This window comes from Xyrauchen texanus, chromosome 42 (genome assembly GCF_025860055.1).
Source record: "Xyrauchen texanus isolate HMW12.3.18 chromosome 42, RBS_HiC_50CHRs, whole genome shotgun sequence".
NCBI classification, from domain to species: Eukaryota; Metazoa; Chordata; class Actinopteri; order Cypriniformes; family Catostomidae; genus Xyrauchen; species Xyrauchen texanus.
In genome coordinates this window covers 31545211-31564160 of record NC_068317.1, presented here as the reverse complement: position 1 = coordinate 31564160, position 18950 = coordinate 31545211, and the positions used below count along the sequence as shown (strand labels likewise).

Here is an 18950-nt window from a genome sequence, read left to right as displayed (position 1 = left end):
GCTCACTCTCTCACTCACTTGCTCTCTCTCACTCGCTCTCACTCGTTCACTCTCGCTCACTCACTTGCTCTCACTCGCTCACTCAATCTCACTCGCTCACTCAATCTCAATCTCTCGCTCCCTTACTCTCGCTCACTCACTCACTCGCTCTCTCTCTCGCTCGCTCACTCACTCACTCGCTCACTCGCTCTCTCGCTCGTTCGCTCACTCGCTCTCTCTCGCTCGTTCGCTCACTCGCTCTCTCTCGCTCTCGCTCGTTCGCTCTCGCTCACTCTGTGAGTGAGTGTGTGTGTGTGTGAGAGTGTGTGTGTGTGTCTGTGTTTACGTGTGAGTGTGTGTGTCTGTCTGTGAGTGTGTGTGTGTGTGTCTGTGAGTGTGTGTGTGTGAGTGTGTGTGTGTGTCTGTCTGTGAGTGTGTGTGTGTGTGAGTGTGTGTGTGTGTGTCTGTCTGTGAGTGTGTGTGTGTGTGTGAGTGTGTCTGTGAGTGTGTGTGTGTGTGAGTGTGTGTGTGTGTCTGTCTGTGAGTGTGTGTGTGAGTGTGTGTGTGTGTGAGTGAGTGTGTGTGTGTGTGACTGTGTGTGTGTGTGAGTGTGTCTGTGAGTGTGTGTGTGTGACTGTATGTGTGTCTGTCTGTGAGTGTGTGTGTGTGTGTGAGTGTGTCTGTGAGTGTGTGTGTGAGTGAGTGTGTGTGTGTGTGAGTGAGTGAGTGTGTGTGTGTGTGACTGTGTGTGTGTGTGTGTGTGTGTGTGTCTGTGAGTGTGTGTGTGTGTGTGTGACTGTGTGTGTGTCTGTGAGTGTGTCCTTTAGTGGACACACTCGCTCTCCCTCTCGCTCTCTCTCTCCCTCACTCGCTCCCTCTCTCTCTCTCACTCGCTCGCTCTCCCTCTCTTGCTCTCTCCCTCTCCCTCTCTCAAGTTGCTCGCTGTGGCCCGTAACGACATCTCAGTTTCACAATCACAGACACAGAACAACTGTTGAGCTGACATCGAGAACACCAGAAGCATGTAAATCAGTGTAATGTCTGGAGCCCCTCCCATCAGGAGACTCTGAACACAATCTGTGAGAGGTTTGATCTATTAGTAACAGATACTTTACAAACAGCGGTAATACAGAGGAACTAAACATGTCGCAGTCAGCAGCTGAAGGAACTTAAACCATGACTGCTGTAGTGCAAAGGTCATGTGACATTAGTGTAAGTCATTTGACCCACAGTCCGCCAGAGGTCAGAGGTCATGTAGTTTCAGCGCTCAGCTGTTACAGCGGTCTGGCCCGAGCACAGCGAGTATGTGTGTCACCTGTGCGGGTGTGTGTGTAGTGGTAATGCGAGTGGGAACATCACAGCTGTGTGTGTGTGTGTGTGTGTGTGTGTGTGTGTGTGTGTGTGTGTGTGTGTGTGTGTGTGTGTGTGTGTGTGTGTAGTGGTAATGCGAGTGGGAACATCACAGCTGTGTTTGTGTGTGTGTGTGTGTGTGTGTGTGTGTGTGTGTGTGTGTGTGTGTGTGTGTGTGTGTGTGTGTGTGTGTGTGTGTGTGTGTGTGTGTGTGTAGTGGTAATGCGAGTGGGAACATCACAGCTGTGTTTGTGTGTGTGTGTGTGTGTGTGTGTGTGTGTGGCAGGTGCAATCACACACACACATAGTCTGCTATAATTATAAGCACACACAGCCGCACCCCAAAAGCCACACAATCTCCACACATGCCGTTTGATATCACAGGCCCAATCTGTCATTCACATACTCTGTTATTTGTCCATGTTTTTATGTTTTGTGGTTTTCCGATCCCCAAAAAAAAACACTTTCTGCAGACTTCAGGCCCAAACGGAGTCAGATCTTTGTCCCCATGTGCACTTGCAAACTGTATTCTGGCTCTTTAATGGTGGTTTTGGAGCAGCGGCTTCTTCCTTGCTGAGCCTTTCAGGTGATGTCCATATAGGACTGGTTTTGCTGTGGATCTAGATACTCGTCCACCTGTTTCCTCCAGCATCTTCACAAGGTCCTTTGCTGTTGTTCTGGGATTGATTTGCACTTTTCACACAAACTACGTTCATCTCTAGGAGACAGAATGCGTCTCCTTCCTGAGCGGTGTGATGACTGCGTGGTCACATGGTGTTTATACTTGTGTACTATTGTTTGTACTGATGAACGTGGCACCTTCAGGGGTTTGGGAATTGCTCCCAAGGATGAACCAGACTTGTGGAGGTCCACAATTGTGCTTCTGAGGTCTTGACTGATTTCTTTAGATTTTCCCATGATGCCAAGCAAAGTCCACAGGTACACCTCCTATCAGAAGCTAACTGGCTAATTGGCTAAAGGCTTGACATCATTGTCTGGAATTGTTCAAGCTGATTAAAGGGACAGTTATCTTAGTGTATGTGAACTTCTGACCCACTGGAATTATGATATAGTCAATTACAAGTGAAACAATCGGTCTGTAAAGCTGACTCATGCACAAAGTAGACGTCCTAAACGACTCTGCCAAAACTACAGTTTGCTAATATGAAATCTGTGGAGTGGTTAAAATGTTTTATATATATATATATTTATTAATACAGGTTTAATTATGTTAATATAATATGTATATAATATATGTAATATATTTGTATTTATTTTTAATAATAAACTTTCTAACTATATATTTTGTCTAGAAAAAACTATTAAATTCACCTTCCATTGGCATGTGTAGTAGAAAGTGCATTTGGACCCTGGATATGGTCACATACAGCAGGTATTGTGTGTGTGTGTGTGTGTGTGTGTGTGTGTGTGTGTGTGTGTGTGTGTGTGTGTGTGTGTGTGTGTGTGTGTGTGTGTGTGTGTGTGTGTGTGTGTGTGTGTGTGTGTGTGTGTGTGGTACAGAGGAAACATGCTGTAAATGATTTATGGCTCTCATTGTGTTGTGACGAGCGTGCAGGTCAGTCTTGTTAACCTGCGGGCATCTCTCTCCTGCAGGAAGCAGAGCGCTGCGACACCCGTCGCTGCACCAAACGCTCTCACACACACACACACACACACACACACACACACACACACACACACACACACGCACACACGCGCCTTTAAAACACATTAATATGTGTTTCACACAGGAGAATGAAGTGATATTTCATCTAAAGGGGCAAAACATGTAAAGTAAATCTATTTGCTGAGCCAATTTGGGGTAATAAGTGGCGTGAGCAGCTGGTTTGATGTATGTGAGGAGAAAACCTGCACCAGTAATGACTCATAAACGATGATGTGTAATCTGACATGGAAAATGGATGTGAGAGAAAATATGAGGAAGATTTACAGCCGAAGACTTCTTTAAAATGACAGATCTGATTTATATCACACGCGCACACACACACACACGCTGACATACGCACACACACAAACACATACACACACACACACACGCACGAGCACGCACATGCACACATGCACACACAGGCATGCGCGCACACACAAACACATACACACACACACACACGCACGAGCACGCACATGCACACATGCACACACAGGCATGCGCACACACACAAACACATACACACACACACACACGCACGAGCACGCACATGCACACATGCACACACAGGCATGCGCACACACACAAACACATACACACACACACACACGCACGAGCACGCACATGCACACATGCACACACAGGCATGCGCGCACACACATGCATTCACACACATGCATTCACACACGCACACACATGCATGCACACACACGCACACACATGCATGCATACACGCACACACATGCATGCACACACGCACACACGCACACACATGTATGCACACACGCACACAGGCAAGCACACATACGCACACGTACACACACGCACACAGGCAAGTACACATAAGCACACGCACACACAGGCATGCACACGCACGCACGCACGCACACACACAAACACGCACACACACAAACACGCGCACACACGCAAACGCAAACGCACATACACACAAACACACACACACGCACACGCACACACACACACACACGCGCACACGCACACGCACACGCACGCGCACACGTGTGGTTGGCAGTGTGGTTGGCAGTGTGGATGGCAGTGTGGTTGGCAGTGTGGTTGGCAGTGTGGTTGGCAGTGTGGATGGCAGTGTGGATGGCAGTGTGGTTGGCAGTGTGGATGGCAGTGTGGATGGCAGTGTGGATGGCAGTGTGGTTGGCAGTGTGGTTGGCAGTGTGGTTGGCAGTGTGGATGGCAGTGTGGATGGCAGTGTGGATGGCAGTGTGGATGGCAGTGTGGTTGGCAGTGTGGTTGGCAGTGTGGATGGCAGTGTGGATGGCAGTGTGGATGGCAGTGTGGTTGGCAGTGTGGATGGCAGTGTGGTTGGCAGTGTGGATGGCAGTGTGGTTGGCAGTGTGGTTGGCAGTGTGGATGGCAGTGTGGATGGCAGTGTGGTTGGCAGTGTGGATGGCAGTGTGGTTGGCAGTGTGGTTGGCAGTGTGGATGGCAGTGTGGATGGCAGTGTGGTTGGCAGTGTGGATGGCAGTGTGGATGGCAGTGTGGTTGGCAGTGTGGTTGGCAATGTGGATGGCAGTGTACTTACGTTTCACCACCAGAGCGCCGTAACTGGACACTCCCACTCCTTTTTCAGATCGGACGATACAGCGATACCGGCCCGAGTCTTCTTTCGTGGTGTTGACAATATCAAATGTGCCCGTGTAGCGTCTGGTGTTCACAGGTTTGGCATCTTTCATCGGTGCCTCGCGTCCTCCGATGCCCTGAGAGGAACAACAGAACTATTGAGATAACGAGTCACCCGTCCCGCAGGACACTACACACACAAGAGCACTGCTGTCTGATTTGACATGTAATCACACAGTTTAGACGTTCCACACAGAGAGAACTGAAGCGTTTAATAACACATGAACACGACCCGTCCTGCAATGATTCAAGAGTGGGACAATGGGTTACCTGTAGCCAGAGTTTGTAGTTGATGTGATCTTTGGGTTGTCCGTTAATGGTGCACTGAAATGTGGCCGTCTGTCTGGCGTTCACTTCCACACCTTTAATGTGCAGGAAATGAGGTGTGTTCACTGACAAGAGAGAAAGACAGAGAATGCATATTGTTCATCAACAACTGCTTGTTTTTGGTCATGTCATTTGGTTGTACCATTGTATGTGTTCCTTGATGATGGCATTACCATCTGATACATCACTATACCATGATACATTGTGCCTTTTTAACTAGTATCTGATTTTGTAATGATCCAAATTTAAAAGAATAAAATTGAAGTGACTCTTACTAATGTGTGAACCATTGCAACTTGATCAACGCCCCCAAACGTCTTTCATCATCTGTGTTAAACTGCAGTGATTCAATCATTAAATGGACGGACACACGTTCCCTCAGCTCTCGGTTCAATCAGGATATTACAGTGTGAGGTCAGGGCGGACAGTGTGTATGTCATAAAGCGCCTTATGAATTACAGAGAGTTTCAGTAATTAGTAAAGCTCATATACAGGGATGCACAACAGCTGAAAGGATGTTTGCAGTGTTTTAGTCAATGTGTTTGCGTCTGCTTTCAAAGGAAACACGCAGGACGTGTCTGTCGTTCTGTGTCAACAGCAGATAGTAAAGCTGTTTCACACAGTCTGAGCTCGAAGCGATCTGTTGACCGGGTGTTTACATGCTGCTGTGGTTATTATGATGAGACTTACTGCACTGATGCCCCTGATGAGAGATTCCTTTGATGGCCAACAAACCCCGTTCACCTGACGTCACAACTTCAAACACCAGCTGAAGAGAGAGAGAGATGAAGAGTTAATGTGACTGTCTGGTACAAACCTTCATCTCGTAACCTTCTTAAGGGCGATTCGTACTTCCGCTTCACAACTACACTGTATCCTAACGTGCATTTCTCTAAATGTACAGTAACTATGTGTCATGCCACAGCAGCTGTGATGAATCCTATCAGTAACCAGAGACCGTCTCATTCTCTGCAGTATATCACATTTTATTTGGGCTCGTTTGAATCTGGAGCATCTGCTTTTTTCATATTCTGTTTGTTTCATGAGTAAAAAGCCAAAATGCACCAAATATCCAACTCATACCATCTCGTATGTGTTTTCACGACTTCTACTCGATATATATTCAAGAAATGATCTCCAGCTAATGCTGTTAATTATACAGGGGACGTTCAACTTGTACATTAGGAAAATAGTTATTTTACTAATTATGTTTAATTACTTTTTCATCATTTTGGCTTTTTAAAAATGAACAAATACATGGTGTTCAATCAATACATCAAATATTAGATTTCATCATATTATTTTTGTTACATATTTATCGTTACATTACATAATTTGTACCATTTACAAGTATTTAAATTGATTTGTTGAACACGTGCTAATAACGGTACTGTCTCTTTAACAAATAAAACGTCATTTCTGTAAACAGCGCATGTTAACTAGAGAGGATTCGAATGGCTTTACCTCATCTGTGCGATGCATGATTATTTCGTATTTTGTAAAGGAGGAATCTCAGTTGCCTCCGCGTCTGAGACCGTCAATCTGCGCATCTCATCACGTGACTTGTTGAGCGCGTTGCCGTGGAGACGTAGCACGTGTGGAGGCTTCACGCTATTCTCCGCGGCATCCACGCACAACTCACCACACGCCCCACCGAGAGCGAGAACCACATTATAGTGACCACGAGGCGTTACCCCATGTGACTCTACCCTCCCTAGCAACCGGGCCAATTTGGTTGCTAAGGAGACCTGACTGGAGTCACTCAGCACGCCCTGGGATTCAATCTAGCAAACTCGCGAACTCCAGGGGTGGTAGCAAAAACATGGTACTCCAAACAATTCCATGGCACTGCCATTTACATGTTTAAACCAATGGAACAGCCGTATTTATTAAACGATTTCCAACGCTACACGAGTTTGTCCTGAGAAACATTATTACCCACTCACAGAATTCCCTCCTGGCATCTGTTTACAGATATTTAATATTGTCCGCTTGTAAACGTCCCACAGGTGAATCTGAACGTGTCCCAGTAAATCCTGAGCAGAAGGCCAATCAATCATGAGCAGCGAAGTCCGAACAACATCACTTTATTATCTCATTGATTTTCATTCTGCTTTCGTTTAACAGACGGTTTGCGAGCGACCAGGCCTCTAATTACAGTTTTATGAGCGACTACGTGTAAGAGACGAGAGATTCGAGAGAGACGGTTAAATGTGGCCGTGAGCGTGTGGAGGTGATTAAGTGATGAGGTCTGGTGCAGACCTGCTGAATCCTGTAACTACAGCTTCTCATTGTGCTGCCAACTCGCCAAGGATTCATTAAAACGGGTAAAAATGGGAAAAATTGGTAAAATGGGTAAAATGGTAAAAATGGGTAAAAATTGTAAAAATGGGGAAAACGGGAAAAACGGCAAAAATGGGAAAAACTGGTAAAATGGCAAAAACGGGTAAAACGGGTAAAAATGGTAAAAATGGCAAAAATGGTTAAAACGGGAAAAATGGCAAAAATGGTTAAAACGGGAAAAATGGGTAAAACGGGAAAAATGGCAAAAATGGTTAAAACGGGAAAAATGGGTAAAACGGGTAAAACGGGAAAAATGGCAAAAATGGTTAAAACGGGAAAAATGGCAAAAATGGTTAAAACGGGAAAAATGGCAAAAATGGTTAAAACGGGAAAAATGGGAAAAACTGGTAAAATGGCAAAAATGGGTAAAACGGGTAAAAATGGGTAAAAATGGGTAAAACGGGTAAAACGGGTAAAAATGGTAAAATGGTAAAATGGGTAAAATGGGTAAAAATGGTTAAAACGGGAAAAATGGGTAAAACGGGTAAAAATGGTAAAATGGTAAAATGGGTAAAATGGGTAAAACAGGTAAAAACGGGTAAAAATGGTTAAAACGGGAAAAATGGGTAAAATGGGTAAAACGGGAAAAATGGCAAAAATGGGTAAAACGGGCAAAAATGGTAAAAACTGGTAAAATGGCAAAAATGGGTAAAACGGGTAAAAATGGTAAAATGGTAAAATGGGTAAAATGGGTAAAACAGGTAAAAACGGGTAAAAATGGGTAAAACGGGTAAAAATGGTTAAAACGGGTAAAACGGTAAAATGGGTAAAATCGGTAAAACAGGTAAAAACGGGTAAAAATGGTTAAAACGGGTAAAAATGGGTAAAATTGGAAAAATGGGAAAAATGGGTAAAACGGGTAAAATGGGTAAAACGGGTAAAACGGGTAAAATGGTTTACTAGTTCAAACTCTTACTCTTGAGTCATTTTCTAAAGCACATCTGTTTGTCGCTCAGCTATTCTCAGAGGCGCTAAACGTGTTGTTTTTCACCATCTCAGTATGGAGCAACGCAGAGGTCAAAGTTCATGCTATTATGAATCATTTCCTGTAAACGGTTTCTGCAGCCTTCCGCATTCAACAGAGTTCCACAAAATATCCTCTCACCTGTGATTATTATCCAGGTGTGTTAAAAATATCCATCGCACAATGTCACCGGAGATAGAGCGAATGAAACCCCCGATGCAATTAGCGATGGCCGCGTTCTCTCGTTGTGAACTAGAAGAAAAGCACAACAGGAGACGAGCGAAGACACAACCCACAAACCCTATCATTACAAACTAAGAGACATTTCTGTGTACCAGGTGGTTTCATCTTGACAAACTCTTAAGATACTGAGCAATTACACAAACCCGTAATTAGCCTAGCATTGCTAATTAGCTCCAGCACTGTAGATTAGAGTTTGTATTGTTAATCTCGGCTGGTATTAAGAAGTCACAGTGGCATTCTGTAGCAATTACGGCAGGATAAAGACAGCAAGACAGATGGCGGCGGGTATTTCTCTCAGGACCAACGGGTGCTTCTGTTGTTCGACGGGCTCTCATGGGAGAGTTGCACATTTGATAAGCGTGTCTGAGCATTGGGGTAAGTTGTTAGCATGAGGATGTTCACTCAAAAGACGTGTCGATTGCTCGTGTGGATGACCGAGTCATTGGTCATTGCATTGGAAAGAAAATAAATCACAAAGAAATGTCTTTAATATCTCAGCAGTTTCTCCAAGTCAGCAAACATTATGAATAGACAGAAACGGTTTCTGACATTCCTCCTGGGAATAATACTTTTCTCAATATGATCTCAAACATTTCCCATTAAATTCACACAAGAGCAAATGATCTGAGCTGTGCTGGCCACATTCATTGTATAGCTCTGTGCTCTTACTGGCTGTCAACAATTAACTCACTTGTGTAAATTATTAAAGGCGGAAAGACTTTTAGGACAAACATCTGAGACAAAGTTGAAGCATAGTTGAATTATAACGTGTCATTGAGTTTGTAACACCATGCCACTGACTGATGCATTTACCATGGTATTTACTAAGAATATTAATATCATGGTATTACCATGGAAACATGTCCAAAAAAAACATGGTATTACCATGGAAACATGTCCAAAAAAACATGATATTACCATGGAAACATGTCCAAAAAAACATGGAAACATGTCCAAAAAAACATGGTATTACCATGGAAACATGTCCAAAAAAACATGATATTACCATGGAAACATGTCCAAAAAAACATGGAAACATGTCCAAAAAAACATGATATTACCATGGAAACATGTCCAAAAAAAAACATTATATTACCATGGAAACATGTCCAAAAAAACATGATATTACCATGGAAACATGTCCAAAAAAAACATGATATTACCATGGAAACATGTCCAAAAAAACATGGTATTACCATGGAAACATGTCCAAAAAAACATGATATTACCATGGAAACATGTCCAAAAAAACATGGAAACATGTCCAAAAAAACATGATATTACCATGGAAACATGTCCAAAAAAACATTATATTACCATGGAAACATGTCCAAAAAAACATGGAAACATGTCCAAAAAAACATGGTATTACCATGGAAACATGTCCAAAAAAACATGATATTACCATGGAAACATGTCCAAAAAAACATGATATTACCATGGAAACATGTCCAAAAAAACATGATATTACCATGGAAACATGTCCAAAAAAACATGGTATTACCATGGAAACATGTCCAAAAAAACATGATATTACCATGGAAACATGTCCAAAAAACATGGAAACATGTCCAAAAAACATGATATTACCATGGAAACATGTCCAAAAAAACATGATATTACCATGGAAACATGTCCAAAAAAACATGATATCACCATGGAAACATGTCCAAAAAAACATGATATTACCATGGAAACATGTCCAAAAAAACATGATATCACCATGGAAACATGTCCAAAAAAACATGATATCACCATGGAAACATGTCCAAAAAATATGGTATCACCATGGAAACATGTCCAAAAAAACATGATATTACCATGGAAACATGTCCAAAAAAACATGATATTACCATGGAAACATGTCCAAAAAACATGATATTACCATGGAAACATGTCCAAAAAACATGATATTACCATGGAAACATGTCCAAAAAAACATGATATTACCATGGAAACATGTCCAAAAAAACATGATATTACCATGGAAACATGTCCAAAAAAACATGATATTACCATGGAAACATGTCCAAAAACATGGTATCACTATGGAAACATGTCCAAAAACACATGATATCACCATGGAAACATGTCCAAAAAAACATGGTATCACTATGGAAACATGTCCAAAAAAACATGATATTACCATGGAAACATGTCCAGAAAATATGGTATCACCATGGAAACATGTCCAAAAAAACATGGTATCACTATGGAAACATGTCCAAAAAAACATGGTATCACTATGGAAACATGTCCAAAAAAACATGATATTACCATGGAAACATGTCCAAAAAAACATGGTATCACCATGGAAACATGTCCAAAAAAACATGATATTACCATGATACATGTCAAACAATATGGTATTACCATGGAAACATGTCCAAAAAAACATGGTATCACTATGGAAACATGTCCAAAAAAACATGGTATCACTATGGAAACATGTCCAAAAAAACATGATATCACTATGGAAACATGTCCAAAAAAACATGATATTACCATGGAAACATGTCCAAAAAAACATGGTATCACCATGGAAACATGTCCAAAAAAACATGATATTACCATGATACATGTCAAACAATATGGTATTACCATGGAAACATGTCCAAAAAAACATGGTATCACTATGGAAACATGTCCAAAAAAACATGATATTACCATGGAAACATGTCCAAAAAAACATGGTATCACCATGGAAACATGTCCAAAAAAACATGATATTACCATGATACATGTCAAACAATATGGTATTACCATGCTAACATGTCCAAAAAACATTGTATTAGCATGGTCACATATCATAACAACATGGTATTTTCATGGTATCATGTCAAATAAAATATGGCATTGGTATGGTAACCCTTGTGTTGTGTTTGTTTTGTGCACTTTTTGTGTTCCCGGTCAAAAATGACCGGCCCATTGAGATTGTTAATAAATCTCTCATATTGCATATATTATCACCAGATCTTGCATTACATTTTTATCAACTTCTTTTTAGTAATTATGACTTTATGAATCATGTTTGTACTCATATTATATATATACTATATACACCGGGCCATATTATATATAGCTAATACGGGACCAGTAGGGGCACAAAAAAATAATAATTGCATTATTAATTAATAAAAAATGCTTGATCTGAACATAATGCGTGTCAAATGGTCCACATTTGGGGTGTCTTCAGACATCATATGTGAACAAATTTAAGGGATTTTATTCCCATTGGATGAAGTACAAAAAAAATAAAAAATGGGTGAAAATAGCCAGAACACAACATTAGGGTCAAAGGTCAATTTGCATATATTTGGGAGAGGAGTTTGACAGGCACGGTGTCTTCTTTCTCTTCCACCCAGTTCATCCCAAATGTCCTAAAAGAGATTATTTTACCATCACGCTGCTCTTTAACTCAATGACTGAGCGTCTGCTGAGCGTCGCACATCGACGGCTTCAAGAACTCCCTTCTAAAGTCAATGGGGGGGCCATTTTATCCCAAAATGATTGCCGCATCCTGTCTTAATTAAGGTGGAGTCCCACTAAGACCAGGATGAAGCTGCTTCAGTCTGGCAGGTGTTGGTTCATGTCACAAGCACAAACCGAATTAATTAGCGAGACACCGCTGCGTTTTGCTCCGTCTCAAGTCAAGATGGGTGTCTAAGACGGTCCTGATTAGCATTGGCCAATTAATGTATCAATGTACCTTAAGATGCAAATGTAACTGACCAAACTTGCGTCACAAAACGACGTCGTTACCTGGTAGAAATTGGGCCAGAAGGTGCTGATGGCGAGCTCCACCTCCTGCCATTTCTGAAGCTCCAGTCCTGATGAGTTCCACACCGGGACGCCCAAAGGATTGGTGTTCTCTTTAACATAGATGTAGAGCTGTCCGGGGCTCGAACCCTCTCGACCGGCGCCGTAATACTGAAATATGACGCAGTGCGTGTCGTTCTCTTTGAACTGAGGGACATAGAGCTGGGCCTTCTGTCCAGGGAATCTTCCAGAAGTGTTCGCCATCATAAACGCCGAACCTGAAGAGATGAGGGACACGTTACCATGGTGAATTACAGATGTAACTGTGACAGGACATGCATCTGAAGTAACATGATAAATGGATATTTGATCGTCTCGGCACGGTCCGACAATATCTCGCCGGTATTATCGGTCATCCCGTAATCATGCTTCATTGTGAACACAAAGCTCAGGGTGTGTTTGACCAGTAGGTCAGTGAGTTTGTGTACACAGGAAGTGGCCCAGCAGCTGTGTAATCCGAGAGAGGAAGCTGAATGCATTGTTTGCAGAGACAGACCAAGGTCTTTGGACACGTGCATCACTTTCTGTTAAGCAGCACGCGGTCCATGTCAAACCCATGTTTATCAAAAACGTCCATGTAGGAAAATATCCGGATAATAGTGTTCAGAATGGAATACTAACAGAGCACGATTCTGTACATTGCATGCTATTTGTTTACACACTTATAGCAGAACAATGGACGTTACTTTACGATGGTCACATGACCTCTTTTGGTGCACGTCTAACCCAGCATCCGATTATGAGCGTTGCATCCAAAGTCTGTGCGTTAGTCACGTGCCCTGAAAAGACTCATTGTCTGAAGTGTTTGCTTGACTAACACAGCTGCTGTAAACGCAGGAAAAACAGGTAAAGACAGGATGAGGATTTCTAAAATGGTTAATGAGTAACGCGTGTTTGCTAAGCCATGAAAGACAAAAAATATTTTTTTTTTGTGGCGGGGCGGCTGTGGCTCAGGTGTTGGAGCGGATAGTCCACTAATTGAGGCGGTGGCGGCTTAGTGGGCTAAAGCACATAACTGGTAATCAGAAGGTTGCTGGTTGGATCCCCACAGTCACCACCATTGTGTCCTTGAGTAAGGCACTTAACTCCAGGTTGCTCTGGGGGATTGTCCCTGTAATAAGTGTGTTTGTGTAGTGGACTAAAGCACATAACTGGTAATCAGGAGGTTGCTGGTTTGATCCCCACACAAAGTCTTGATTAAACGTGGAAACTCTGGATTTAACGAACATGCATGTCAATGAATGAATCAGGGCAGAAGCTAATTAAAATGGATCATTAATATGCACAAATGTTGTAATTGAGTTCAACGCTCATTTACGCAAACATTTAGTGTCTCATAACGGAGTTTACTCCAATCGTTAGGATGTGTTGCCATGACGACAGTAAACATCCTTGAAAGCCAATTTATTGTATGCGATTATGATTATTTATAGTACGTATTGTCTTAACGGCATATACATCCGATCTGCAAACACATCTGTCAAATATCTCGTATCATGCACCGGTTATCAACAAGTACAAGGAGAACAAATGAATGAACACTGTTTGTGATTAATCTAATCGCTGTAGACATCCGTTTATTTATTAAAGTTGCTTTTCCACACCGTTCACAATAATAGATGACAGTCACGGAATTATCCCACAATACAAAAAACATAATTTCTGTGCGTAAAGATGTTTTAAATTACGAATTAATACACAATACTGGAGAAAAGCGTAAGTGTGCTTTTCTTGAACACTAACAGCCCAATTCTATACAAACATTGTTTATACTTTTGAAAAGATGCCGGCAAAATTCCCTGTAATAAATAAATTACAAAACGAATAAATCATTAAATACATTTTTTTTTAAATTACCAAACTAACAAATCATTAAATAAAAAAATAAAAAAATTGCAAACGAATTAATAATACAAAAAAATATTACCAAACGAATAAATCATGAAATAAAAAAATAAATAAATTACCAAACGAATAAATCATTAAATTAAAAATAAATAAATTAGCAAACTAATTAATAATTACATTTAAAAAAAATAAAAATATTATCAAAAACATAATAAATACAATTCAAATTAAAAAAAAATAAATAAAATTACCAAACGAATAAATCATTAAATTAAAAAATAAATAAATTACCAAACGAATAAATCATTAAATTAAAAATAAATAAATTAGCAAACTAATTAATAATTACATTTAAAAAAAAATATTATCAAACGAATAAATCATTCAATTAAAAAAATAAATAAATTACCAAATGAATAAATTATATTTGTAGGCCTCTATAAGCCTTTTCTGTACACAAACTCAAATGAGCTTTACCTGTTCTGTAGACGACACAAATCATCTGAATGACGTTCTCAGAATCTTCTAGACTTTATTCAAGACTATAAACTTTCAGAACTATTTGTCAAACGCCGAGTTCACTTTCGTGATTATGGATTGATGTTAACAGCATATACAGCCGATCTACACACGTGACACTTCCAGGAGTGCAACACAAATCTCTCGTATCATGCACCGGTCATCAACAAGTGCAAGGAGAACAAATGAATGAACACTGTTAGTTCTAATAATGTTAGTGTCGGGACAAACAGATGAAAGATCATTAATATACGACGTAAAGTGAAATGGACCTAGAAGAGTTCCTTGGGGAACGCCTGTGGTTATACTTCGTGTTATTGATTTATAATTCAGTACTTGAGCATACTGACCGTGTTCGACCTGACAAATATGATTCTACACATCTGTGACTGCAACATTATGACATTCAATTAATTTTAGATGACAATCTAGTACAGTTGGTCGTTAAAAGTTGCGGGACATAATGCCGTTGTGATGCGATGCTTTAGAGTCGATGATTGTTCAAAATAGCTTTTACACCGCATCAATGTTTCTTTAATATCTGTGCACACATCATATACACATCCATGATGATCCTGATACTATACGACCGAAAGCTTCGTGTAGGTTGGCAGCTTGAACAGGACCATGACGATTGACTTTCGAGTCGTAACCAATGGCAACCTGCGATAGGCGCAACATCAGGACCGATATTACAGTCCTATCAGAAGGGCAACTGCTCCCTATTGATTGCAATTCCTCGTCTTCTGATTGCTTTTATTTATTAATTAAAATGACAGTAAGCTAATAATTTCGATTGTCTCGATATTCTCTGCATTTTACCCAAACTTCGGAGGAAAAAAATCTGTGAGGCAAATTAGCGATAAACACACATTTCTGAATGGAAATGTTATTTTGTAATAATCCAATACTTATGTGACAAAGTGTTTTTTTTAGGCATGACGTCATCGTCAACGTCATGCACACGATTTTTATCCATAAAAGGCCGTTTCCATAGCAACACATTTTACACATTTTAACTTTGTCGATAACAAAACGCCGCGGAAATTTGATGGAAACTAGATCAAAACAAGCGTTCATAAAACCCGTAAGAGGCCATCTAAATGTATTCTGTGTTTTCCAAACCCCATCCCGATTCATCCCGATTCATCCCTGTCCCACACCTGACAAACACGCTTCCAACAAGCACTTTACATCTTTACAAGCACTTATTATCAGAGAAACACAACTGAGCTCTTGTATCGTGTTCGGTCTTGTCCTGCGTGTTTCCCGTGTGTCTAGGTCGAGGTGTGGAATTCCCTCTCATACGTGTATACGGCCCATTTCCAGCTCTGAAACTGTTGATGTAGCCTGAAGACAGAAATACTCCTCAGTCTCACTGATGTTATTGTTTGAGGCTCTCCAAAAACTCACAGCCTGGAGGTGCACCAGTTGCTTCTTGTGTTTCAGTCAAAAGGGTTAGTTTACTGAATATATTCAAATTAGGCCATTGTTTATTCACCCTCAAGTCGTTCCAAACCAGTATGACCTTCTTTCTTTGGTGGATGATGATTATCAGAATATTAGGGGGCTGTCAAAGTTCATAAGGGGGGGGTCCCCTTTTTCTCCCAATTTGTAACGCCCAATTCCCAATGCACTCCAAGTCCTCGTGTCGCCTCAATACGGGAGGCGGAGGACGAATCTCAGTTGCGTCTGAGACCATCAATCCGCACATCTTACATTTACATTTATGCATTTGGCAGACGCTTTAATCCAAAAAGACTTACAGTGCCCTTATTACAGGGACAATCCCCCCGGAGCAACCTGGAGTTAAGTGTCTTACTCAAGGACACAATGGTGGTGACTGTGGGGATCGAACCAGCGACCTTCTGATTAACAGCCCTGTGCTTTAGCCACTACGCCACCACACCACACCATCTTATCACGTGACTTGTTGAGCGCGTTACCATGGCAACGTAGCGCGTGTGGAGGCTTCACGCTATTCTCCGCGGCATCCACGCACAACTCGCCACACGCCCCACCGAGAGAACTCATGTGACTCTACCCTCCCTAGCAACCGGGCCAATTTGATTGCTAAGGAGACCCGACTGGAGTCACTCACCACACACCCCACCGAGAGCGAGAACCACATTATAGCGACCACAAGGAGGTTACCCCATGTGACTCTTCCCTCCCTAGCATCCGGTCCAATTTGGTTGCTAAGGAGACCTGACTGGAGTCACTCACCACACGCCCCACCAAGAGCGAGAACCACATTATAGCGACCACGAGGAGGTTACCCCATGTGACTCTAACCTCCCTAGCAACCGGCCCAATTTGGTTGCTAAGGAGACCCGACTGGAGTCCCTCAGCACGCCCTGAATTCAAACTCATGACTCCAGGTGTGATAGTCAGCGTCAATACCCGCTGAGATACCCAGAGACCCGCCCAAACTAAATCGTAATTTAATAAACATGAATAATATTTGAGAGCTAGGGCAAAAGTCCAACGTAAATTACAGCACATCTTTAGAAGATGTAGAAAACAGCACACTAGTCGTTTGGACTACAGATCCAGGTCACTGTGCTTTAATCTGGAAATGAGCTGCGTGAATACTCTGCTTAACGTCTCTGTGTGTGCCCCGTCGATGAAAGGCTGGTTTGGAACAACATGACGGTCAGTAATATATTCATGTTTGGGTACACCAGCCCTGGAACAAGTTGTGGCTGGATGGCAGATTGTGTGACAGTGTGCTCATGAGTGTGACTCTGGCCACTATCGGTATAAATATGCACACTTTCTCTCTCCGTTCATTATTCAAAGCTGGACTTTAAACTCTGATGGCAGACTTCATATTTAGCCACTTTTATGAAATGGACGGTGGGGGTGTTCACTCAATCTGGTGTCTGTCTCAAAGCTCCACACATCTTTTATCCTTCAGGACGATCATCAGAGTGTTCTGCTCGTCTGTGACTGGTCAAATGTGTATTTGATGGTGTTTAAAACACCACAGAAATCTGTTCACCGCTTCAGAAAGTGTCTTCGTTTGTTCTCTCACGCCACCTTTATCTTCAAGCCTGCTTTGATATCCGTTTAATATCCAGCAGTGAGTGACAACACATGACAAGCAACCAAATGAGCCATATTGACTTTACGTGTGTTAAGACAATAAACCACAAGGTCACATCTTGAATTGAGCCGATTAACGGGAGTACACTGAACTTGTTGACCTGACCAGATGTTTTTGTTTGTAGGGGCATTACAGTTATTTCAAGCCTCTAATTTGAGTTTTAAAAATTGTGTGTTTAAGTTGTCCTACAGCGATTTTGCTCCAGACATTCCTCAAGTGTTGTTGAAGTGAGGTGTGCTGTTACTTTACTAACAGATCACACTGACCATTTTCACCTGGTTGAGTACGATAAAACAGATTTTTTTTTAATTGCATCGACCTGCATTTAAAGAAGGGACTCAAGTCCCTAGCAATTACCCAGAAGTCCCTTGAAACCACCTATCAAATCACTCACAACACCATAGCAACCACTTAGAACACCTTAGCAACAACACCTAAATCACTTGGGAAACCTAGCAACCACTCAGAACGCTCTGTCAACCATTTAGTAACCACCCAAGCAACCATCTAGCAATCACACAGAACACCCTAACAACCACCTTGCAATCACCTGGAAACCCTTGCAACCACTCAGAGCACTCTAATAACCATTTGGCAACCATGCAGACCACCCTACATAGAAGCTACCTAGAACACCCTAGCAACCACTCTAGCAGCTCCCCAGACACCAAAAAATCACACCAAGAATACCCTAGCAACCACCTGGAGCACCCTACCAATCACCCAGAGCACCCTTGCAACCACCATGCAATCAACGGGAAACCCTAGCAACCACCCACAACACCCTAGCAACCACCCAGAACCCCCTATCAACTACCTATTGCTAACCTTGAACACCCTAGCAACCACCTAAAAATTACCCAGAAAACCCTAGCAACCATCTGGAGCACCATAGCAATCACCCAGCAATCCCCATGCAATCAATGGGAAACCCTAGCAACCACCCAGAACCACCTGGCAATCACCCAGAACCCCCTAGTAACCACCTACTGGTCACCCATAACATCATAACAACCACCTAGCAATCACCCAGAAAACCCTAGCAACCACCTGGAGCACCATATCAATCGCCCAGAACACCCTAGTAACCACCTACTGGTCACCCATAACACCATAACAACCAC

General features: G+C 42.0%; 2 protein-coding genes across 14 annotated transcripts in view; one reads left to right on the top strand and one right to left on the bottom strand.

Annotated features, from left to right (window-relative positions):
* LOC127635186 (keratin-associated protein 5-1-like) overlaps nucleotides 1-18950 on the top strand; it is a 505876-nt gene that overhangs the window by 301821 nt on the left and 185105 nt on the right. The gene's annotated exons all lie outside the window — the stretch shown is intronic.
* The window catches only part of LOC127635170 (receptor-type tyrosine-protein phosphatase mu-like), a 270709-nt gene that overhangs the window by 146117 nt on the left and 105642 nt on the right, over nucleotides 1-18950 (bottom strand). For all 11 annotated transcript variants that reach the window (XM_052115012.1, XM_052115014.1, XM_052115018.1 and 8 more), the window contains exons 3-6: nucleotides 12294-12568; nucleotides 5672-5750; nucleotides 4925-5046; nucleotides 4557-4731 (exon numbers count right to left, since the gene is read on the bottom strand). In XM_052115012.1, the coding sequence (XP_051970972.1) occupies nucleotides 4557-4731; nucleotides 4925-5046; nucleotides 5672-5750; nucleotides 12294-12568 (651 nt within the window). The remainder of the gene's footprint in view (nucleotides 1-4556; nucleotides 4732-4924; nucleotides 5047-5671; nucleotides 5751-12293; nucleotides 12569-18950) is intronic.